The sequence below is a fragment of the Prunus dulcis genome, chromosome 8 (assembly GCF_902201215.1).
Source record: "Prunus dulcis chromosome 8, ALMONDv2, whole genome shotgun sequence".
NCBI lineage: Eukaryota > Viridiplantae > Streptophyta > Magnoliopsida > Rosales > Rosaceae > Prunus > Prunus dulcis.
In genome coordinates, this window is record NC_047657.1 from 2,085,791 (window position 1) to 2,111,355 (window position 25,565).

The 25,565-nt window shown below is 35.5% G+C and overlaps 2 protein-coding genes across 5 annotated transcripts; both read right to left on the minus strand.

The window, feature by feature from the left end:
- Window positions 1-939: 939 nt before the first annotated feature.
- On the minus strand, window positions 940-14,464 carry LOC117636567 (serine/threonine-protein kinase STY46-like). 3 transcript variants are annotated; one of them, XM_034371122.1, is made up of 16 exons: window positions 14,025-14,463; window positions 13,048-13,162; window positions 12,394-12,521; window positions 12,155-12,262; window positions 10,632-10,704; window positions 9,824-9,934; window positions 9,347-9,397; window positions 9,133-9,272; window positions 8,943-9,050; window positions 6,732-6,805; window positions 4,932-5,107; window positions 3,189-3,284; window positions 2,663-2,743; window positions 2,503-2,553; window positions 1,558-1,698; window positions 940-1,468 (listed from the first exon to the last, which is right to left on the minus strand). In XM_034371122.1, exons 1-16 carry the CDS (start codon window positions 14,192-14,194, stop codon window positions 1,439-1,441), a joined length of 1,653 nt encoding a protein of 550 aa, XP_034227013.1. In that variant the 5' UTR covers window positions 14,195-14,463; the 3' UTR covers window positions 940-1,438. The 3 variants fall into 3 exon arrangements, with proteins under 3 accessions (XP_034227013.1, XP_034227014.1, XP_034227015.1); XM_034371123.1 differs by lacking the exons at window positions 2,503-2,553; window positions 2,663-2,743 and having other exon boundaries at window positions 14,025-14,464; XM_034371124.1 differs by lacking the exons at window positions 2,503-2,553; window positions 2,663-2,743; window positions 3,189-3,284 and having other exon boundaries at window positions 14,025-14,464.
- A 7,671-nt stretch (window positions 14,465-22,135) lies between these two features.
- On the minus strand, window positions 22,136-25,313 carry LOC117612224 (SKP1-interacting partner 15). 2 transcript variants are annotated; one of them, XM_034340990.1, is made up of 2 exons: window positions 24,025-25,313; window positions 22,136-22,659 (listed from the first exon to the last, which is right to left on the minus strand). In XM_034340990.1, exon 1 carries the CDS (start codon window positions 25,149-25,151, stop codon window positions 24,066-24,068), a length of 1,086 nt encoding a protein of 361 aa, XP_034196881.1. In that variant the 5' UTR covers window positions 25,152-25,313; the 3' UTR covers window positions 22,136-22,659; window positions 24,025-24,065. The 2 variants fall into 2 exon arrangements, with proteins under 2 accessions (XP_034196881.1, XP_034196882.1); XM_034340991.1 differs by lacking the exon at window positions 22,136-22,659 and adding an exon at window positions 23,487-23,826.
- Window positions 25,314-25,565: the final 252 nt, after the last annotated feature.

The following is a 25,565-nucleotide window of genomic DNA, read 5'->3' on the forward strand; positions in this document are numbered from 1 at the left end:
GCGGGCTTTCATTCAAGTTCCCATTGCCCCAACTTGGATTGAATAGGTCATTATAACCTTTAATCAGCAACTTGATTGCAGGCATGTTTAGATTGATCATATCCCATAATATTAGGAGGGAAGGATTTTGCAATGGGCTTGTAACTTAAGTGGTTAAGAGCATTTATCTCTGCACTTACGTCTTAGGTTTGATTTGAATCCCTCCTCCCCAATATCGCTTGTATATTAAAAAGGAAATTGTGAATAAATTAAAGAAGCATCAAAAGACAAAACAAAAGTGTAAAATGAGAAAATGAGAGTAAAAATTATTACATTATTAAAGTTAATGTAAAGTTTAAAACTGTTTTCTTTATACAAGCGGTGGCGGGTTGCGGGAATTCCAACGTAGGATCTTTGGTGCACAGCCAAATACTCTTAATCACTTGAGCTCTAAACCCCTTACTAAGTTTAACGTACTTGGTAGTAGGTTTCTTATTCAAGGTAAGCTGCATGCATAATATAAACTTGGTATCTTTAACATTATTGCTCACAAACTTCACACGGTTCGTTTATTACATGCACTTGCACACCAAGTCAAATTAAGTTAACCGTCAAAGGGTAAGACTGTCTTTAACTATAAAAGCTAAAAGCTAAAAACTTTCGATTTTAAGTAGTAGCATTCAACCTATGCTTATTTTCCCTTGCATTCCTTAAACAAAAAGATTTGTTTGATTTCCTTCATTAAACGAAGCACCTTCTTGTTAATTTCTGAACCAAAAGAAAGTAGGAGGAAATAAGAAAAGGAGTGAAAGGCCAAAATGTTACGAACACCAACTGTCAAATTCCTAAAATACAAATATCAAATTCATTAACCAATCAGCTAACTTGCATATTTTTAGAAATAAGAGAACATAAATCAGTTACAACTCGCAAGCAAGGAAGATGATGAGAAATCTAGGCTAGGGAAGAAGCAAATAAAGGCAAATTGAAATTGACCAAACTGAAAACTGTAACTGGAATATACACGAGAATAGATTGTGCACTAGTTGAAACAGCTGCACTGCAATACAATCCACTCCTCTTCAAACTCGTATTTTTCTCCGCCTTTCTACTTACTTAGATGCACATATCTACTAAAGTTTATACATCCCCATTACTCAAAAAAGAGAATACTTTACATCGACGTTCAACTGGGTGTTTGCTTACAGACGAGTTTTACAACAGGCAATACAGACCTTCATGCACTATCGACATTGTGTTTCGCAGTCTCTGTGATTTTCTCTTTCCCTCGATTGTACAATAATATAGCCTCTATATTTATGTGAAAAACAAACCGAGAAAACAAAGCCTCATCCAAATCCCATACGCCTAAAAAAGAGCCGGTCGGAATGTTGCAAAAAGAGAAGTTTCGATAATTTCAGAAATTTCCTGAGATGCACACATCTTAAAACCCGGCGTCTCAAGCGCCATTGGTAGCTTCCGAAATTTCCTGAGATTTCATATATGTTAGTTCACTGTGGGGCCAAGAGAACGAGGGGCAATGAGACCTGAAAAAAGCGAGCAGAGGGATTGTCCTACCTGAACTTCTTGGAGGAGACATTCAAGTTGTGCTATTATATCAGAGAAGGAAGGCCGATTGGAAGGATCTGCATCCCAACATCTCTGCATTAATTCCAACAGCTTTGGGTGTCCAGTACTGGGAAGATCCGGTCTCAGTCCCTGGGAAATGGAATGTGAAGCATAACTTTTAGGCACCAATTCATAAAAACTATTACGTTGAGCCAAAAGCTCAAACCAGTTGGTATTTATTGTTTAACTGACTATCAAGGGCATTACTTATGACTTCTTTTTTTTTCTTTTCAAGAGATACTTGTGCCTATTTTAAATAAGCACAAAAGTTGCATCTGATACTACAGAAATTTGATATTCACTGGTTCTGATCCTTTTCTTACATTTCTTTAGTTTGAATAAGAGGAAATTCAAACCCTAGGGTTTAGAAATCATGATAGTAGACACATAATCAATTCAAAACTTTCGTATCATGTAGAATTGCCAAAATCTGCAATATGCAGACATGGCTGTCCACAGGACAAATACTAGAGAGCGAGATTTAGAATTAAGTTGCATGAACTGTTAGGATTAAAAGGATTTCCTAAGCAGAAAGTAAGATGTGGGCATATCTCTATAAGGTCACCATCCTAAATTGTGACCCTTAATTTCCAAAAGAGGAGGGAAGGAAATGAAATCGAATTGAACATTCATGAGCACTTTGCAAAGAATGTGAAATGCATTATGGATAACAAATCAACATTTAGGATGGTTAGGGGTAAAGTGAAGAGGCAACGATAACCATGTCAAGTGTTTCTACAGACAACATATTCAATTAAAACCTCATATAGTTCATAATCAGATATTTGACACTGAGACAATGCCAAAGTTCAACAACCGTGCTGTCGCAAATTATGTGTGTGCATGCATGCACACACACAAAGAAAACATATCTATACATAAATAAATGTAAACCTGTCTAACTCCCAAGGCAGCTTGCAACGGAGTCATGGTATCATATGGAACCTGCAATAGCAAGATCATACGCAATTTAAAAATAACTTCCACATCCTGACACACGATATATATATATATATATATATATATATGAGCTTTTTGTAGCATTAGAGCATACTTTGGCTGTTACTAGCTCCCAAAGTACAATCGCAAAACTGAACACATCTGCTTTCTGATCATATGGTTGATGATTGATAACCTTGCAAAATGCAAGAAAGCAATGAGACGTTGAAATGAGAATGTAATTAATGTTGTGGAACTTCGTGCATTATCTAAAGATAATGACGCACTAACAGTAAAGTAAGACCAGAATGTCAACATCTCAACAACGAAAAAGGAAATTCAATAAACCATAACCTGCTTCTCAAACAAAGGGGTTATGATATGGCTGGTTGCTGGCAATTATTAACGATGAACTAATTATTCATAGATCACATCACCAGATCAATTTAAGAAATAAAAGTCTATGAAAAAAACGATGGGAAAGGATTTTTTTTTCAAACCAAGTCCAACGATTTAAGATTTGACATTAATTTTCAAGAAGAAACTCTCAAGAATTTACATACAATCACTGATCTCCTACGGATTAAAAACTTGAAAAAAGGAAAAATGAAGGAAAAATGAACCAGAATAATCAATCAAACCTCTGGTGCCATCCATCTATAGGTTCCAGTCTCTGCTGTCATCACTCCCTCTTGATTTTGGAACCGAGCAACACCAAAATCTGCCACCTTTACAACCTAAAGGCAAATAAGAAAATGATGTTTCAACAGTAAAAGGATCGAGAACATTTCCTGAACTGAATGATAAAATTGCCAAGATATGAGAGCAGAGAGTCCAACACTTATACTTAGAAATCTAACCAGAAAACAGTTTACCCATTATCATAAACAAAAACATGTTGATGTTTAACATTGAACTTTAGTTTTAGTTATTAAAAATATTAAGATACTTGTTGAAAGTATAATTACACTACTAGACATCTTGAAGCTCATTATCTAATTACTTCATTATTCATGAAATCTTGAATGTATCAGTTTAACCATTAATTTAAATTTAAAGACATCAAATCCAGCTCCTGATTGAAGAACATTTAAACTCCTCCTTCACGCAATCAAACTTCACACCTCAAAGCACAATGCATGCAAAGGGGTTTATTCCAAAATCCTCAACCCAATCAAACTATTACCCCATATAAAGAAATGGTTTGGTTACTCCAGTCGGTCCATAACCACAAGTTATATCAACTAGAGCTGCAATACATCCCCTGAGAATGCTATAGCCATTATTAAAAAATTACATATAAATCTCTTGAACTTTATTGTTTCCCTGTCGGCTAATTAAGCATAAACATAGCACACAAACAAATTAAAGAAATATAGCAGTCATGAATACCACACTTTAATATTGGAAGACTAGTTTACCACCAATACTCAAGATAAGACTTGTATTTACTTCAGACCAAAAAAGAGACTTGTAATTACTTCTCTAAGATAATATATTAAACAGGTGAAATTATTTTTCCCCACGGGATATGGAGAAATTGAACCAAATCTTAATCTTGAATGAGGTTGAAGGGAACTGTTAGAGATTCACGAAATTCTCAAAAGTTCTTTACTAAAGAGCTACTTGACCATAAATTTTATGGGACGAGTCGTTAATCATATAAAAATTTTATGGGACGAGTCGTTAATCATATAAAATGTGAGATCCATCTCAAGAAAATGTAAAATGTGTGGTAATAACCTCCCATTTCAATTTCAAAATGGATAAGATACATTAGTAAAGAAAGAAACTATTCTTCTTAAGCATTAAAAGCTGAAATGCAAAAATGAAAAAGGAGAAAATACAATGACTTCTTAGCCCCTTAGTAATTCAAAGCCCTAGATTTCTTTTTTCTTCTTTTAAGGATGAGGAGATGGAAGTCAGAAGACCATAAATTGACAGGACCGGATAGGGATAATGAAGTAATACAGCACACTAACAAACACGCTACCCTCCAAAAGCCTAGGAAGTTTTACATTTGTAAAACCCTCCTAATTCAAAGGACCACATGACTGATTCAAAGCCCTTGAGTATGAGAAATGTGACTTTAGTACCTGGGTGGGATAACAACCTCTCCTATAATTCAAGAAAAGCCAAGGGCTGTGACTTACATGATTCAGTAAATTAATTGCTCTTTCTCGGAGCATTATAACATTGATAAGAATTCATACATGGGAAAACCAATTCTTCGAAACACTTCTGATTTACAAGTTAATATGCTGTCATTTCGCCTAAAACCTAGAAAATTTGAACTATTTACATATCAGCAAAACCTTAACCATTGTGCATTTATTCATAAGTGAAGCTGCAAAGCAAGCAAAACAATAACCTTTAGTTCTTACGTTGTTAGTGTCCATTAGCAGATTTGCTGTCTTCAGATCCCTATGAATTATGTTATTATGATGCAAATACTCCATTCCTTTGCAGACATCAATTGCAAACTTTAACAGTTCTGAAAGCTTCAAGACATTATGATTCTTGTGCAAATAATCATAGAGACTTCCACCGGGCATATACTCTGCAAATAAAAACAGTAACAAATGAATTTTCATAATTTTTATCATAAGAAAGGGAAAAAAAAAAAACCAACAGGAAGGAAAATGGAAAGAAACAACTTCCAGTAGTTAGAAGTAGAGAGTCAGTTAACTACTTAGAACATGTAGTCTGGAAACACAAGACAACTCCAAAAACAAATGTATAATATATGCATAAGAAATATGAGTTTAGAGCGCCTGGGCATAATGTAGATGATTTTCATATAACTAACATTCCCCAAGCCACAGAACCATTTTAACTTCATCGGTAAATCAATGACTAAGTTCAACATGATAACTGGATCAACTAAAGGAAGGAATTGCTTCACACAACCATGGAAAACGAAGCTACAAATGTCCTAAACCAAATAGACTACTGCCCTCGGGAATCTACCCCAGCTCATGGTGGCATTTTAACTTAATCTGGTAAGGAATGACTACTATTAACACTGATAACTGGACTAACTTTCTCAAAAAGAAGATGGAGACCCAAAATCAGCCACAGCCACAGCCATAGGTTAGTTTGGTGATCCAACCTCCTTAGATTTAGAACTTATTAGTTTATCCTCAATGAAATGGCCTCCAGATCCTGTTTACATTCTCACTGAAATGGCTGCTTTGACTGTATGAATATACAAAAAACAAAAATGAAACAAATGAACAACCAAAGCTGTATTCACAGCATAATCTTTTAGCATTAACACAAATTATTTATGGACATAAAACAAACAAGTGAAATGCATGGTTTTTGTTGCCTGAACATCATGAAAGAGCTTCTCACGTTAGAGATCAGTCCCCATGAAATTACTATATTTAATTTATTTTTTAATAGAAACTTACTTTCATTAATAGAAAAAGAACAGTACAATACAGGGGACAAGTTGTCCACTGGACTAATTATACTAGTCTACGGATCTAAACATCAAAATATTGCATGAAAGCAAACAAGATGAAAACGAAAAATAAGCCGCATTCCAATCATAAAAGATACCCTGAAAAGAACCATCCCTAAAGTCTGAAGATACCAATGCCAAAGGAAAACCCAAAAACGAACTCCATCCCACGAATGATCCACCTCCTCATCCCTTGCTCTCCCAAATATCCTTATATTCCTAATTCCCCATGAAGCTCCATAACATACAAGTTACAACAAGATGCAAAGGCTATATTATAATTACACTTATTTGGGAGCTCCAAAAGGCATCCAAACATCTTAGAGGAAGTAGAGTACAGAACACACAAGAAAAGTCTCCTTGAATGCTGCATACTTAAAGAAGAAATTTTAGCTCGGTTCCAATAAGATTTCTGAAAAGTTAAAAATGAAATTTATGGTCAGCTTTGCTTATATAGTGGAAATACTCATGAAACTTTCTCGCTCTATAATCATGTAAATTATACAAATATTAGGTTTCACTAATGGAATATACTAGGTTTCACTTAAAAAATGAACAATAAAGAAAGTACACCTGATGCCTAGCTTATCTTAGTTACACTGCTTGTGAGAAAATCTCCACGTGTAAGATTTTGATACAGAATGAATAAACCATGAAAGAAGCTAACTTAAATTTATAGTAAATGCTGGAGAAAACCAATTAGAAAATTGCATACCTGTCACTATGCACAAATGTGGAGACTTCGTACATGCCCCGATAAAGCGCACAACATTCCTATGATGGACCTGTCTGCAATCACAAAACGAATATATAGATATATCAGCATTTAAGAATGAGTATACACTATCTTGGCATTTTATTTTGAAATGACTTCATAGCAATAAGCATGCCAACTTACAGTCCCGTTCTCCTGGTCCATGGGGACCAGGGAGTTTCTTGGGCAACTGCAGTTGGATTAAATCCAACGGTGGACAACAGTCTAAACAATAAACTCAATTTATAATTTTTTTAAATATTATTTTTTTCAGGAAAAAATCTTTAAAGCAATCTTGAAAAAGGAAACTTGCACTTTTCTCACGCAATCACGCGTTTCTTTCTAAATTCCAATTCATCCCCTCCAAATTCCAGACTCTCCTATAAGCCCATTGTTTTCTTTAACAAAGTTTCTCAAACAATGTTCTTTACTATTCGCCCAGTTTTCACAGAGCAGCACATGTGCATCTGGTGTGAAAATTTCCTTTTCTTCTAGCAATGGTGCAAAACCAGATGGGGGAATTCAAATGGAGATACCTCTCTCCCAAGTGAGATCAAGAATGGAAAAGTTTAAATGCAAAAATTGATAAGGACACCAAAATACAGATGAGAGAAATGTCAAATTTTCGAAGGGTTCAAAACGGAGAATAATTGTTAAGCTTGAAGAAGAGGGAAGTAAGATACCAACTTGGATAAGAGAATTGAAGGAGAAAAAAAATTCTACCAATTTGGGAGGTGTACTGATGCTAAAGTCCTTTCAGTTTTCTTTTTGAAAAATTGCTTTAAAAATTACTTCACGTGAAATTAAAAACTATAAACTGAGTTTATTATTTAGACTGCTGTTTACCGTTGGATTTAATCCAACAGCAGTTGCCCAATAAACTCACTGTGGACCAGGAGAACGGGACAACCTAAAATAGAATAACAGACTGACAAACTAGAAACAACAAAAAAAACAACACTTACGGGCTTTTAGAATTGAAAATAAAGGACTGCAAAGGAAATAATTCTGCTTTTACGGGAAAACAATTTCAGAACTCCATATTTTATGTGGCTACAATAGACCATGAGATATAGTTGAAATTAAAAGAGTAAAAGCGCAAAGAGGTTGACATGGTTTTGACCCACAGATATTAGTGAGAAAGCTCCTGTGCTGCCCCCAATGAATTGTTTAGATCCTCATATACTGTAGCATAAGAAACTTCTACTCAGAAGATCCATGTAGATGCATGACTTATTAGAGATCAAGGTGAAACAAATGATATGCACAGTGAAAAGCATGTGGATTTTAATATATTCAGATTATTCATGATGTAAGAGAAATATTATCTTCAAGCAAGGAATTTATTTGTAAAATCTATAGTCGGTTAGAATGTGGAGTTGTTTACAAGGGGGCATAAAGGGGAAGACACCTAGACAATATAGGAATTGTTCTTGTCCACAGTATAGAGCAGCATGCAAAATATGACCAAAACACTGATAAAATTTGAAGGCTTTGATTAGGCTACTAGAATTAGTGCTAGATAATTTTTGTCTTTTATTGTGATTGACTTTCTCTTCTGCGTAACGTGTAATTTACTTTTGCAATTAACAAACTCACGGCCTTAAAAATTAATTTGTACTAAGCAGTGAGCACCCAAGTTCATGTAAAGGAAAATAAATCATAGTAAACGAAAGCATGCATGGAAGTTTATCTTAAACCAGAGTAACTTCTACCAACAATATGAATTGACAGCTGTGAACATGTCATGCCAAATTTCATGTTGGATCATATCATGAGTCACAATTAGATACATAGGCTAAAAAATAGAGACCACAAAAAACATGATTTCTTTAAGCTTGAAAAGCCAGCCAAACCCTGCAAAAACCTACTTCCAGGACCTTGGCGATTGGGAAGAACAAAAAAACTATAACCTTCCAAAATCCCTTCCTATCCCTATTGCACTTGAACTACCAACTTTTTACCAGAATTAGGACGGAAAATTTTGGAATTGTTATATCCTTTCCACCATAAGCTAAATTCACCAGGAGAATTGTAGGAAATAATGGGAAAATGTTTAAAAATTTACTAGTGGAAAGGAGATCCCAACAGATCAGGTAAAGAGTGATTTCATGTGAATTCCCTAACAGAAACCAATATTAAAATAACAATCAAAACTAGAAAGTGGTTCACCTCAGAATTTCCACTTCTTGAGCAAACTCATCCTCTAGAGCATCATTCAAATGCTCTGACCTCAGTATCTTAACCGCAACATCTTGACCAAGATAAATTCCGCGGTACCTTAGGATGAACAGAAATAGAGGGTTCAGCAGTGAAGAGGCCCATAAAAGAATAAAGGTGAAAACAATAAAACCTATCTTACAAATCTCCACATGACCCAGATGCAATTCTGTCTCCTATCTTTAATAGTCTTCTGTCTATTTCCCAGTTTCCAGGTTTTTCTTGTGCCGCTAATGCTTTCTCCACAGCTGAATGAGAATGTGAAGATCTTGACCATGACCCCTAAATTATCAAGCAACAGTTACATATTACTGTCTATTGGTCTTCTATTACTATTACAATGTGACACAATTTACCTCACTTCTAGCAACCGCCTTTTCCATAGCTTCATGTAGACCATCTGTATCCTGACCACAACATTGCAAAGTCAGCAACATTTGGACTCAGCACAGATCCCTGTCATAAAAGAAATATAATCACAATGCCCCTTAATATATTACGAAAGCATTTTCCTTGGATAAACTGCAGTTTTTTTTTTTTACTTAACCTGTTTGATAAAACTCAATACTTACAACACAAATATTGGGATGCATACAGAAGAAGAAAACACAGCAACAGCTTAGATTATAGAAAATAATAATGGCATCACAACAAAAACCACACACAATGAACAAAAGTGTAATGGGTAAAGACATACAGTCTGGGGCTCCCCCCCCTTAAAAAACAAAGGCCAACCAACATATTGGACATTTCTCAATAGTAATACATAAAAAGAACTAACATGCAACCCAGACAGCGAATGATGATAAACACATTATATAGCAAAAAAGTACCTCAAGAGGCCATCCATCCACCACAAAAACATCTAAGGAGTAGCCATCGGTCGTTGAAAAAACATGTGCTTCACGGATGTTAAGTCCTAAATCAGAAAGCAAAGCAGAAAGCTAGAGGAAAATGACATCTGTTAGAAAGATGTTGTCCTTAGTATGGTTCCACTTTTGTAGTTCTCTGGCTTTAACAACATAGACAATATATATAGAGTAGAATCAAAGGTGCTGAATTATGCTCTCAAAAAAGAAGTATTACTCCTCTTTTTATAAATAATAATAACAATATTAACTACTGCAACCCTTAAATTCAGTTGCCAGTTTTTCAAACATCATGTCACGAATTAATCATGATAAAGAACATTTCCAATGCAAAGGGTTTTCAAATTATCTACAAATCCAAGGGCTCTGCTGTGAGGTACTATGGAAAAGACATTCACATGACAATATCATATTTTCTCCCAAGGAGTAATAAATCCGTTGAAAATTTTCCAAGACAGAACCCCATAGAAACTGTATACTCAAAAGATCATAAGCATGAGGATTACCAAAAAAATATGAAAAGTAGGTAAAAACTTGTATACATCTACATAAACAGAAATTCTTTCACATAGCTTTATAAAGGACAAGTTAGATGGGGTGTCCATTAAAAAAAGTAAATAAATTAGACAGTGATTTAAGTTACAAGCATTAGGTATTAAACACACTTACATTGACATTAGTGAATACCAAGAGACTGCTAAGTGGAGACAATGTATTGCATGTAATGAAGCTACCAAATGACAAACAAATAAATTAAGTTTCTCAGTCATACCTGGCTAAGAAGCTTAGGCTTGTCAATGGTTGAAAATATTACTTCATGAATGGGAACATGTGGTATATCTTGCCTGCATTATACATCCCAATTGTCAATATAATTTCTGCATAGATGATAACTTCAATTTTTTTAAAGAGAAATGAAGTTTTATCAAGTCAAGAACACGTTACAAGACTCAGTGAACAAGAGGTCTAAGAGAGAACTTATTTAATTCCCACAAAACAGAAGTCCATATTACACCTCTGACATTGTAAGACAACTCTAAAAACTATTCTGCAGCAGCTGCCCAATCTAATAAAATTCCAATACTAAGGGCTGGAGAAAGAGAAGCCCATAACTGCAAATGCAATCTTTCAATATACAGCCAAAGCTCAGTCTTAATAAATAATAAAAAGAGATTATGTTCACTGAGCAACAAAATTACAAAGTTGGTGTCAAAGAACTTGATAAAGCATTATCGGATTCTGTACCTTGAAAAAAAAAACTTTAATATAGGTATACATTGCTAAGTTGGAAAAGAAGACCTTTAGCCTAATATTTCATACATATATGTTTTTACCTATGCATGCATATGTGTTTATGTAGATAATTGACAGATATTCTTCTACCTGTGTATACCATCTATGGACATGCATGGTTTCTTCGAAAGCAAGACAGACAAACTATACATGCTTATTGCTTAACATAATTAATTCAAAATAACACGAACAAAATATATTTCTTTAGTTCTCAATAAACATTTTATCAAATTTTTGTTTGATAAGAAATAAAAATCTCTCAGAAATGGAACAGTACAAAATAATTAAAGGATGACGGGTAATCCACCCTATGCTAACAATACAATATTCATAAACACTACCACGTGTCAAAGAAGTATGAAAGAAAGTCTTAAGTCTTCCAATCTCTGAAAAGAAGGCTACTGAAATTGAGTCCAAACTTTGAAACTGAAGCCCATAATAAGGCAAAATTCTTCTTCACATACTTTAACATTCTACTGTTGCTCACTCTAAATAACTCCTATACTGAAAATATGAGAAGTCAAACGAAGCAAAACCAGAACTGCCTTCACAGAACATAACAATCTACTCCATAACTCAACCAACTCCAATGTTCTATACAAAAACAAATGATGCATCCACTCCCCATTCTGTTATATTAATGATGCATCCACGCCAACCAACCAACCTTTCAAATAAAGATTTACTACAAAAAGTTTCTGAAAAGAATTCGGGACCAGGACCATTTATGACCAGTTGTTGCTCTACATATCTAATATGTTTCCATTGTCCCTTTTCATTTTAGTTGTTATTGGTTAGATACCAGAGTGTGATTGCAACTCAACAAATATAAAATAGATAAATAAACCAAAAGAAATAAATACCACAAAACCAACATATTGCAACAATTGAAGTGTCAAATGGTAAACCATTGATCTGACGATAAACAAATTCTTGCTTTGATGAATTACAAAAGTGTTTAGTCTTGAACAAAAAACATGCCAACAATATTTTGTTGAGTACCTTGGGGGAAAACTCTCTGTCAGATGTCTTCCATCCATGTCCGTAGCATTCGTTCTAACATCCAAATTTAGGTCCCCAAGCTTAGAGTCAATTGCACAATTCCTAGCTCTACAGAAATGGAATAGATAAGAAATAAAGAAATGAAACCCACAATCACCCAATGCAGTCACTGAAACCCTTAACAGCAATAAATATGGCAAGAAAAGCATTTCAGACAGAGTACAACACAGGTATAATACCTGTCATGTGACTGAGCAGCTCCTTCATTAGCTTCAGGACATGATGGCCTTGAGGTTGAAATGATACTAGTAACTTGTTGGCCATCATTATCATCATCATCGTCATCATCTGTTTTTGTAGAAGTATTCTGACCAGAAATACATAAAGAACCATAGAAATTAACAAAAGTGTGGGGAGCTTTGTAATAGATAAAATGGTCGGAAGAAAAAAAGAACTAATTTGACATTGGAAATAACATCAAAGTTTCTCATGCTTACAAGATTCTTTGAAATCCTATTTCCAAGTGTAGTTCAAAACTTCTTTACAGAAAGTGACAGTCAATACATGCAACAACATGCATATATTACTATACATTGTAATAGATCCAGATCCTGGTCAACAGTATAGGGAAATGACCATTCCAATTTTTTTCGCTGAACCCACTATTAAGAAATATGTTCTCTTTCAAAATAATTCATATGGAACAGGTGAAACATCAAATTTACCCCAATGGAAGCAAGAGTAACAATAATATTTCCAATACAACAGCTAGTAAGCAAAATCATATCAGACTAAAACGAGGTATAGTTTTAATGCTAAGTAAACTTAAATCATGCTTTGGCTATATGAAATCTTCTCTTTTTTCTTTGGCTAAATGTCATTTCATTCAATACCTCAATGAAACGGATATGATAAACAGGCCGCTTCTCTGGGTCTTTTGCCAATGCAAGAAGCTTTTGATGCAACAAGACATCTTCTACTCTATCCAAGTTAACATCAAGCCCATAACTGCGTAGCCAAAAAAAAACGTAGAAATAGGTTCATCAACCTTATAAAAAAGATAAAAACAATATCCTTTGGCTCCGTTTGTTCCAATGGAGAATGTGCAGGGAATAAATTAGGAAGCACATAAAACATGAACGAAGTTCACTCCCCCTTCCCTCACACGAAAAAGAAAAAAAAAAGGAATTTATCATTTGGCTCTTATAGAGTTCTCCAGTGGAGAACTTCTTTGAAACTTAGTGAATATACTTTCCCCTTATGTTTTAACCAAAGCTTCAACATAACATAGGGGCTGGAAAGGTTTGCCTGTCTTTGCCTTGGACAGTATTTCTTGACAAACCTAAGTAAAAACTTCGTGCCTCCCCGAAAAGTATTTCCAAGAAGAATAGTACTTTTCCATTCAAACAAGAATCAGAAAAATTGGCTGTGGAACTAATTTCCACTCGTACACACAAAGAATTTGTAAAATGTAAGCTACTCCATTGGTTACATAGTCAGCAGATATATAGGGAAGAAAATAAGGTATAAAAAACATTTCCATCTCAAAACTTAAAGCTTCAGAAATAAAGCCGTATGCCGTACGGTACCAAGAATAGAACAAATAAGCAAATGGACATTTTCAAACATTAAAAACTTTCCCAAAACTGCTCGGCATGCATATTATTATCTTGCACAACTCAAGGAGATCAATCACGGTTGAATCATCATTGAGACTCTAATCTAAGCTTCACGAAGATTCATACTGGAAAAATTAAAAATAAAGCACTAGTTTCAGAAATAAAATCAACAGCCGAAATTCGTTAAAGCCAAATAAAGAAATAAAAAACTAATTCCAATACAGGAAAGGAAAGCGATCGAATTGGAATACCTAGCCGGCAAGCGATTGAAGTGAGCGTCCAACTGCTCACGAAAATCAGGTTGAGTCAAAGCGTCTTCATTACCGCTCTCCAACAAGCGGTTGTACACGTCGTAGTTGCTGAAGCTGACGAAGCTTCGAGGCGGTGACGAGCTCTCTCCGACGCCCTCGGTCAAATCCATAGGAATCTCAAGTCAGCAGGTGTTCCATGAAAATATGGAGAAGGAGAAGTTGATCAGCAGAGGATCTTTGACTGTTGGTAGAATCTGAGAAGAAGACGAGGATAGGCTCGGAATTCGCTGAGAAAGTAGAGGGCAATCTCGTCATACAAATGTACTGTAGCAACGTGAACTTTCTAGAGCGAGAGAAGACTAGTTTGAAGGAGAAGAAATGAAATGAGACGGACCTGGTCACTCGTCTCCATAGTCCTCGCTCCGTCCCCAGCTGAGCTAAGACAATGCCTTTTTTTTAATATATTTTTTTCCTTTTTTTAATTATTATTTAATTATTAATTATTATTATTAATATAGTGGGAGTGGATAGGGTTGAAAATTGTGGGGCAATATAAAAACTGTTTGTGACTGAAGAGAATGCCGCGCGTATTGGGAACAATTGCTGTGATGTTGTCGTTCAAGATTAAATGGCCTGCAGTTTATACGGGAGACCGCATGTCATACCATAATTATGACGTAGCTCACGCCATAGGCCTCAGCAGCGGTGGTTTGTGATAAGCTGACGGGCCGGTGACCACAATTACAAATTTCCTGTCTTAAATTTAATGTAATTACAAAAGTATTTAAAAATAAAAAGGAGTGACCAATGGGTTCCCACCACCGTGGTGGTGGATTCCCCCTCCCCCCCATGACAGTGCTAATGGTATTCATAATTGAACTCTAATGGAGTTTCTTTCCTCTAATGTAATAAAAACAAAAGAGAGTGTAAGTAGACAAAAATGGAGTGAAAAAATCATATCCCTTTATTTATTTAGACTATTAATTAAGAGAATCAAATAATATTATTTGTTATTTTCCAATTAAGTAATTAATAATATAATGTTAATTTTACTAATTACTTCCTTATTCACTCTCTTACTATAAGAAAAACACTCATCCAATCTAAAGGTATTGAAGCAACCAAAAAGAGAGGAAAAACATGACATGGGAGTACAAAGTATTTTTAATGAAATTGTAGTAATTTATAATTATAATTTCTTTATAATAATGATTTAATATAATTAAGGGCTCATAATTTGACAGTTACCTTATAATGACGGACATGGCCTCTTCTCGTTATAATAATATAAGAATTATTCGCATGTGTTGCATATGTGAAGATTGAAGATATTGTACGAGAAAATAATAATAGAATGTTTTTTTTAATAAAAGAAATTACTTCCTATAAAGAAGTACGTCCTCACCAAGAATGTTTATTATTATTATTATTATTATTTAATATACTACAGATAAGCTAGGACCACATTATGATTTGGGTTATGTGTAGATTAATGGTTCGTTTGCAATATTTACAAAAACGGCATCTCGAGTCGAGATAGACTTTAAGAAGTTGAAGTGATGGTGAGCCCTTCACCTAAATTGGGTGCGGGAGATTATTGGGAAGGTGTTAAAAAATATAACAATTGATATCATAGCTTGATTTCGCTACAATACATTTGGTTCAAGTTGGAGAGGTAACTTAATTAAATTCTTACACAGATGGATAAAGGTGGAGCGGGCTAGTAGAGTAAGGGCTAGTGGAGAAAAGGCTCAAGGAAATCCTAGGGGTGGCTAACTAGGTGGGAGCAAGGGCTCCTAACAAGGCTCGAGAAAATCCTAGACTTAAGTAGAGCAAGGGCTTCTAGCAAGACTTGAGAAATTATTGTCTGTAGAGGTTGAGTTGTAGGGACCACATCATCCTCAAAAAGTGTGAGTGTTGTAACAGTCGGATTACTTTGGCTTAGATCTCGTCAATGTGGAGATTATTAGTGTATGTTTCTTGATGCAAGTCATGATGCGTAAGTCCTACATTAAAGAATATAATAATAATCTATGGTTCAAATATATGTGGTCAACTCATAACTTAATCGGAGTCCTTTAAGTTAAAACGCCACATAGAGGTCCATTGGGCCTAATCTCACATAAAGTATTGGATCTAGGTGGTTAAGGTGATGACTTATATGTATTAAAAAAGGTATTGCTACGCCTGAAATTTGAATTAAATTCACTAAAAGAACAATTAAGTTAAACTCATTAACTTGATAAAGGAAGCATGAGGTGTATTTTTGTAATTATATTTTCTCTCTTATACTGATTGTCCAATCAATCTGTCTCATCTTTGAGATCTACTAGATAGCAGTCATTCTTCACAAGTTGGTATATCCATGCCTTTTTGGTATAGCCAAGCCTCTCTTCAACTTTTATTCTTGGTTTTTTTTTTTTTCCCAATAATTTTATTCTTTTAATTAGTCATCAGAAGTGGAGACAAAAAAATTTCATAAAAGGGCACCTTAGATATCAAAAGTTAATTTTCTTTTTGCGTGACAATCGACCTAATTTCTTACATAATATGATGAATCAGTAAGCCAAATCTTTTTCTCCAATTTGTTTTATGTTACCGAATCTCTTTGAATTTATAAGATTAAATTTAAAACAAAAGATATTGTGCAAATAAGGTTAATTTTATAATCTATGTTGTATGGACACGAATACGACGACACGGGAAAACGGCAAATTTCAAAAAATAGGATACGGGGACATGGCAATCAAAACATAATAATTTATAATAATATTTATAATAGTACTTATATATATATGCAGTTCTCTTCCATTGAGGGATCCCTCAAATAATTATTTGAGGAACACCCCTTACCACTTCGGATTGTATTTCACTAATCCAAATCTTCTATTTTGTAGATACTCATTCAAAGACCACTCAATTGAGTTATTGAAATTTTAGTATTTTCTTGAAGTACCGTGTTCATTGATTTTGCAGGACACAATTGGATATCGAAACGATTTCCGATTTGTCAAATTTTTTGTAAAGATGATCTATGAATGAAGACCTAAAAAATAGATGATTTGGATCATTGGAAAAAAAAAATTGTAAGGTACCCTAAAGGGTGTCCCTAAAATAAAATTATCTGAGGGATCCCTCAATAAAAAGGGACTAAATACATATGTATTGATGTTGATACTCCAATTTTACAATACCTATATATAGTGAAATTCAAGTTTTCTAAGCCTTTGTAGTTTATTAATTTTATATGAATTAACACATTAGTTGACCTTGAGTATGAATTGACCCTTATTCAAAGAGTATCCTGACTATGTATGGGAAGTGTATTGATCATAGACACGATGTTAACCGTTGAACCAAAGTATCTAAAAAATGTCCAAATATCCGACACTTAAACTTAGTGGAGTGTCCATTCAACTTAGTTTACAATCATCAACAGGAAGGCGAATGTGCCTTTATCTTTCAACACATAAATCATAGTTGACTTCATCCATCAGGTTATGTTTTGGAATGCATGCACAAAGAAAAAAGCCAAATAAAGGGAAAAAAAGAAAAAGGAAAAAAAAGGTCTATCCACGAGCATAGATAGTTCATAAGGAGCAACTTTCTAGCGGTACAAGTATATAGATCGAGTTTCTTTTCTTTATTTTTTAAAATCAATTAAACACCTCAAATGGTTGTTAGGATTAGTGATTTCGTAATTATTTATGTATGTATGTGTAAACAATTGCCGCTAATAAAAATATTTATGTAAATATATTTGTTTAACAATCATACAACCCAAAACCTGACACCTCAAATTGTTGTTAGGATTGGAGATTTAATACCCTAAAAAGTGTTCAGCAAGATAGCTTTTGGATGAGAAGTTCACCTTTTTTTTCCTTTTTAAAATTTATCAAATAAGGTCACCCATTTAATTTGATAGAATATGCAACATTCATAGCACACACATAATTGTAAATTTAAATTGGCGTTGGGTTATTTAAATTGGTCAATTGTTAGGTTCACTAAACAAGGGAGAAACTTGATGGTGTGTGTGGTAAACAATGGGTCCTATTCTGATTTTCTATATCTATAATGGGAGAACTGGTGCAGAGCTGCTATAGGTCCATGAGTCATTCTATAGTGAGGGTATTATATATAGCCCTTATGTGAGGTTTATTTCTTAATCGGTAGATCAGGCTAACTAATTTGATTCGACGGCTAATCAATTTTATCCAACGATTAATAAATAAGATCTTACCTAAGGATCATATATAAGGTCCTCACTATAGAATTCTTGCTAGGTCCGTGTCTTTCAGATGATAGTGATTTTTTATTTATCAATTTTGTATAATTAATCATAATTTATAATCCAAAAGTAAATGCTTTCAGAATCAGAAACTGTAGCTAATGGTGGCAAAGGAGAAATGACATCTCTGACTTCAGCATCACTTTACCAAATGGTATGACCAAAATCATCCAAATTAAGGCTGTTTGATGAGAAACACTTGTGTGGAATGGAGATAACAATATTTTGTTATTTTTGGCCAATCAAAATATGCCGTGTGTAATTTTTTCACGTGGCAGTTTATGATTGGTTTGGGGTAGCAAAATAGTGCTATTCTCATTTCATACAAACTTTCCTGTTGTTTCGGACCACCAAAAAAAAAAGAAAAAACAGCTTGTATTTTATTGGAAATTTTGTGCACCAAGAAGAATCACAATATTAATCTCCATTTCCTTTAATAATTTCACAAAGGTCAATTGAAGATTGCCCCTAATAAAGTTAAAGCATTCTTCATTGCAAGTTGCAACCATACTGAACTAAATGGCATCCTGAAAATAAAATTCAATCTTTATATTTAAACTGGAGGGCATCATAGTAGTTCTTTAACATGTAAAGAAGAAACAAATGGTAAAAAAATTAAACACAAGGAACAAAAACACTACCAAGGATAAAATCTATATGAGATTTACCAAGAAAAATGTGTGTATTAATGAGATGCCCAAAACAAAAAGATTTGTTGACGCGCAATAATAACTGGGCTCAGTCTTACCAGTAAGGGCTGGACATGTGGAGTACCCTGAGCAGACCGAGGGACACATCAACACCGACCACTCCCGTGTCCGTCAGAGTTTCCATTCCCACTTCAGCTCGGGGACTGACCCGACCGTGTGCTAGTTAATCAGATACATCAAATATATGGACAATCACCTCAAATAGAGAAGAAAAGTATTACTAAATTTTTGTAGCTATAATTGTGTAAAGATCATAGCGCTTAAACACCTCAAATGGTTGTTAGGATTAGTGATTTAACAGTTAACCATAAAAAAAGTTTCATATCGTAGTTATTTAAGCATGCATACGTAAGTAAGCAACTGAAGGTAACTAAAATCTTTATGTAATTATATTTGTGAAACAATCACACCACCGAAAACCTCACGCCTCAAATTATTGTCAGGAAAGGAGGTTTAAAAAGAGTTCAGCAAAATGGCTCTCAGATGAGAAGTTCACCTTTTTTCCTTCTTTCCTTGTCAGATAAGGTCACCCATTTCACTTGATAAGAATATGCAACATTCACAGCACACACATAATTGTAAATTTAAATTGAACATTAATAACATAGATTATGTATGGATATGAGCATTGGACACCATCTTAGATAGATTTAATTGGTCAATTGTGAGGTTCACTGAATCAGAGGGATTTTTTTTTTTTTTTTTGTGTGTGTGTGTGTGTGTGTGTGTGGTTCAAACTGGAATAACAATGGGCAAAATGCCAAAGTTACAATGTTAGAGTCCAAAGCCAAGGGACAACTGCAACCAGAAAAACAGAGCATACAAATACAAAGACTAGAGGAAACACAGGTAGGAGACAACCCAACCAACCGGCGGTGGCATCGTCAAATTCCTCACTAGTTCCAAACTAGTAACGGGGTGGACAAGGTAACCCATCCTTATTAAGAATGCCTACCAGCGAGGATGGGGTCTATTGACCCAAAAAGATGTGCTCATCCTCGACATGGTGTGTTTGGTAAACAATGGGTCCTATCCAGACTTTCTATACCTATACTGGGGGGAACTGGGTCCAGAGCCTGAGCTATAGCTCCATGTCTTTCAGATGACATTGATATTATCAATTATATATTAATCATAATTGATAATCCAAAAGAAGAAAAAGGAAATGCTTTCAGAATCAGAAGCTGGAGCTGAAGGTGGAAAAAGAGAAATGGAATCTCTGACTTGAGCATCATTTTATCAAATGGCATGTCCAAAATCATCCACATTAAGGTTGATCCAGCTTGTATTTTATTGGAAATTTTGTGCACCAAGAAGAATCACAATATAAATCCTCCTTTGTGCACCAAGAATCACAATATTAATATCTTCATTACCTTCTTTAATAATTTCACAAAAGTCAATGCCCATCAATTGCTTTACCAACCTGTTGAAGATTGCCAATAATAAAGTTAAAGCATTCTTCATTGCAAGCTAAATCTAAATGGCATCCTGAAAATAAAATTCAATCTTATATTTTAAACTGGGGGACATCATTCTTTAACATGTAAAGAAGAAACAAATGGTAAAAAAAATAAAAATAAAAAATAAAAAAATAAACACAAGGAACAAAAACACTACCAGACATCTGTATCACCATCCAGTTAATTTCTGCTTTTGCTTTCTTTCTTTTTTCCTTCCTCCAAACAGATTCAAAATGCACATACCCAAATTGATTTTCTAATAGACAGATTATACTATGATGTTGATTTGCAGATTTTGTAAGACCACTACTAGGCATGAGAAACACACATAATATTGTGTAATTTGGTAAAAGCTGACATCTAGGCATCTGAAAAGCATGCAAATTGTGATGATGTTTGACCCACAAAGCTAGAAGCCCTTCAAAGTTCAAACTGCTGAATCTAAGACATCACAGTCCAAACCTAACAGGCTACAGATATTTCACTGGAAACCCTATTATGCAAATGTTGTTTCAAGTGGCTTTGAAATCATTTCAGAATTGTAGCCCATCCAACTACAATAGGATATGAGTTCTCAAATCATGCAACACCCTCAAGGCCACTCTGCCACTTACAAAGGGAGCCGGTCCTGACTAAGGAACTGTGCTTATTCACTGAAAAAGTAAATAACAAGGATGACTACCTTTCAATTGAAAAATACATGCTCTCTCCAGAATTCTTTCAATAAGGAGGAATACATGGAACGAATGAGTTCTAGAGTCAACAAGAATGTCTCATTTGTCAGGTTTATTAGACTAATTACCTACAAAGGGGTAAGTCATTAACATTCTCTATCATTTTTTTAAATGACAGACTGGAAGAACTCTCTACCAGAGTTAAGAAGTGCCAAAGAAACATTAAAATCCAGAAGTGTCTTCTATAAAAACGCAAGTTTAATTTAAGAAGGCAACAGAAAGCATCCAAAATAACCTTTACAACAAGGAATGAGACAATGAATAACACATAAAAGATAAATCTGGTTATTAACTTTGAAAAACATGAAGCACTCAATAAAACTGTACCTTGTACCACTAGAAATAGATTCCTAAGACATGGATTAAATACTAATTGAACCAGCAATAGCTTCACATCAATTTATCAGAGAACTGCAATCTGTGTTCACAAATTGATGTGAAACAACAATCTGTGATCGCCTAATCCTGTAGGTCTAGGACATAGCCTGGTTTTTGTACTTGTTTCATCCCTACTCATAAATACAACACTACCGCCTTTGTATAAATTTTTTTTTAAAAAACCACTAATAAAAAATAAAATAAAAACAATTTTGTGATCCAGAAACTTTTCTTCTATCTATCTCTTATTTTGCATTTTCTGGACAGAACCAATAAGATGCATGCTATGAAATTTAATATATTCTCAAGTTTTATGGAAATATAGGTTATGGGATATAAGGATCATTAAGACTCTGCTACAGCGTTCTATCTTTTTTGTTTTTAGATAACTATTCCACTCTATCTTATGATTAGCTTCCACATAATTTATTTTTGGCATTCTAGTTGATGCAACCTCATTTTGAGATGAGCTTTGGTTTGCTCATAATTTTTACCTTTGTCGCTTTGGTTTCATACATGTAAAGTTTCAAGCATAGACGATCAAATTTAGCCAAGTAATCTCACCATTTAAGCTGTGTCGTGAGGTTTGGAACGCAACAGAAATGCCCTTATACAAGCTTTTAAGCAGAAGCCCCATCCCAGTTTTTACGTACCATTATGGTTTACGTTTGAAATAAATTTATCCCTAAAATATATATCCCCTCTCTATAGAAAGGGTTACTTTGTACGCTTTGAAAAAGTTAATAGTGTAAGAAATTAAAGTTCCTGCACTTGTGTGAACCATGAGTTGACTTCGGTGAGTCGAGGACACCTTTACTGTGATGCTGAAGGCCGATGCGATGTGGGAATTGTTCTAACATCTGATTGCAATACGACTTGTGTGATACGAATGACCAGAGTGATTCCGGATCTCTCCTCTTCTTTTCTCTCACAATTGTCCTACATAAACTCTTAAAATGCTAGTTTCAATTAGCATTTGGGTTCTTAGATGTTGCTTAAATACCCAACCTCTAACACACACATAACCAATCTGACTTAAGAAAATAACCCTGCAGCTTCCTACAAAAGAATTAATGGATGATCAAAACACAAGCACCAAGCCTGAAATTTCTATGATTTCATTTACCAAAATCATAAATTTCTGCTATATATAAAAAACCAAATCATTTGAACATCATCCCTATGTATAACCTTGCTAAATACCAAGGTGGCTACATATGTAAACATTATTGCTAGAAAACTGAGCAAGCAACCTGGTCAGCTGCTCACAATAATATACTATAAAGGAACATGAATGAGAAGCACAATCATACCATATGAATCATGAATTACAAATGCCTACATGCAGCAGCACTCAATGACATGTTATTCAATGAAAACAAAGCTTCCAATTAGCTTTGAAATCTATTTAAAACAGATTTATACACGTATTTTGGAATCAGCACAAGGGCTACACTTCGTACCACACATCACCCACAAATTTCCAATTTTGACACGACCAAACAAGATTAGGTTAAGAATTCAGTTCCAAGCTTTGATTCTGATGACTAGACCTATCACACTAAAGAGTCATTGGACCCATACATGGGGTGTGTAGGCAACTAAATTGAGATTCAAAGTGACTTGTCAAGCCACTAAATTGAAAGTCCAGTACAGAATTTTGATCAATTAGCAAAATTAATTAATTCAACCTTATGGATTTGAATAAAAGCTTTCGAAAAAATAAATCAATCATGCGACCCAAGGAGCAGATGTCGGATCAAGAAAAAAAGAGCTACAAATAGATCAGTCACAAAGCTCTTTGTAGTACAAATTGGTAAAAGCAGAGAAGCAAACTACATAGGCACATAAGTACAAGAATTTACTGCCAAACCAGCAATAAGATATCAATAACACCAGTGCAGTATTTAAGTCATTGAAAATCATCAAATGATGTCGTAGAGATGGTATAAGAAAGGTTACCAACATGCTTTCATCTGTGTACAAAATGGTCAAAGTTTCTGATCAAAGTGTCAGTATAAACACTACCACAAGCCCAGAAACTTGTAATGTTTTTAGTTTTATACTCTCACAACATTGAGACAAACTTCACCCTTATTTATATATAATCCTTTGCCAGCTACATTGGTCTTAAACTTTCATAGACACACACAAACGCCAACAATACCAAAAAACCAAAAAAGGTATTGCAGCAACAGGGGTTTAATTCTTCTCCTTTTGGCTGTTCTGTAAATCCACCATGCAATTCAGGTTAAGCCGGTTACATACAGCAACAAAAATTCCAAGGCAACAAATGTTGAGAAATAAAAATTATATTGATTTGTTAAGAGATTCTACTAACACAACAGGTTATCAAATTCAATAGCAATACAACAACATTTGGGGGGTGTCTTTTTTTTTTTTTTTAAATTTATGAATACCAACCTCTAGTTGGCATCGAAAGCTTAAAACTTTGCTGAACCCGATCAAAGCAATGCAGTGAGCCGGGCCTCAAAAACAAACCCCCGGCAAAGCCCATCGCCGCTTCCAGGCACACCATCAATCCACCGCCACTCGACTTTCCCCGAACAATGGTCCCACAAAGCCAACTTCCCAATTCTCTTGGCCGAAAAACAAACCCTATCACCGCTACCAAACACCTTGAACTTGCTCGATTCTTGAAAACACCTGAACATGTCCACCGGCATTCGGCCCGCCTCGTCCCACTCCAAGCTATCCAAGTCCAGCCTCAGTATCGAAATCGTCGAGCACGAAGCATTCAGCGAGCAAGAAGATTTCAACCCACCAACCATCAAAACCTTGTTCCCGTTTCCGCGAACCAAACGGGGTCGTTTCAAGATGTCAAAAACGTCCCCCCACTCGTGCTTTTCGAGCCGAGTCCACGTCTGGGAGGTCTTCAGTTTTGAAATTGTGCAATGAAAGAGCTTCCATTGACTCCTCCAAGGCGAACCCACATCGCAGAGAGCGTAAACCGAGTCAAAGACCAAAATTGGGCTTCTGGGTTTCGATGGGAGGTTGGATGAGAACTTTAGCCACTGGTTTGAACCGGAGAAGTAGAGAGCGGCGAGCTCGGTGAGGACCATGACTCGAGTTTCGGTGTCAACGAGGACCGAGCCGTGGCGCGACCAAGCAGACCCGAGCTGGGGCAGGACTCGGAACTGGCGAGTCAGAGGGTTGCAGACGACGAGTGACTTGGTGGACTCGGGCGAGTCGGGAGATTCGCCCCAGAGGTAGACGAAGCCGTGGGAGGAGGCGACGGGGTGGGGGGAGCGGAAGGGAAGAAAATCTAGGTTGAATCTGAGCCATTGGTTGTCGTCGGGGTCGAACACGTGGAGGCAGGGAGGGGAGGATACGTGGCGGTGGTGGTGGTGGTGAGGAGGGCGGAGGGCTAAGAGGTTGAGGGGAGGCGATTGGGTGGAGATGAGGTGTATGAAGGATGGTGAGGTCAGGAGGTGGTTGAAGAACTTGGAGAGTGAGCGGCAGATCATGACCTGACGGAGGGGAAGGCTGGAGAAGATCTGGTGGAGCGTGTCTTGCGGGAGAGCGTCCATGGCTATGCGGTGGAACGGCGGAGTACTGGATCAGGAGAAATGAGCACAGACCGGAGAGAGAGAGAGAGAGAGAGAGAGAGTTGTGGGTTATGCGGGAGAGGAGAGACGTTTTGGTCGTCTCAAGTCTTCTTTCTCTGAGCTAACAGGCGAGTTTCATTTCGAGTCTCCTCCACCTGTTCCTTCTATTGATTACTTTCCCTATTAAGTAAATACAAAAATTGAAAATTGAAAATAGTTTTATAAAGTCCATGAGGCAATATTTTGCATACCAATAAAGCAAGAAATGACCAATAGTGAAATCAAAACCAATTTTTGTTTTTTTTAAGAGAACTTTGGGTTCATAGGAAAAAGAAAAAAAAAAAAAAAAAAAAACCTCACATAAGGGATGGATAGTTCATTGCCAATCAATCTTGG

What these genes read in the sequence shown, in the direction of transcription:
- LOC117636567 (XM_034371122.1), bottom strand. Translation starts at nt 14,194, where the DNA reads ATGGATTTGACCGAGGGCGTCGGAGAGAGCTCGTCACCGCCTCGAAGC. An exon ending in TGGATGGATGGCCTCTTGAG is followed by an intron (nt 9,398 to 9,823) that starts GTACTTTTTTGC and finishes TGTTGTGGTCAG; the next exon opens with GATACAGATGGTCTACATGA. An exon ending in GTCTCCTCCAAGAAGTTCAG is followed by an intron (nt 1,469 to 1,557) that starts GTAGGACAATCC and finishes ATGAAATCTCAG; the next exon opens with GAAATTTCGGAAGCTACCAA.
- LOC117612224 (XM_034340990.1), bottom strand. Translation starts at nt 25,151, where the DNA reads ATGGACGCTCTCCCGCAAGACACGCTCCACCAGATCTTCTCCAGCCTT.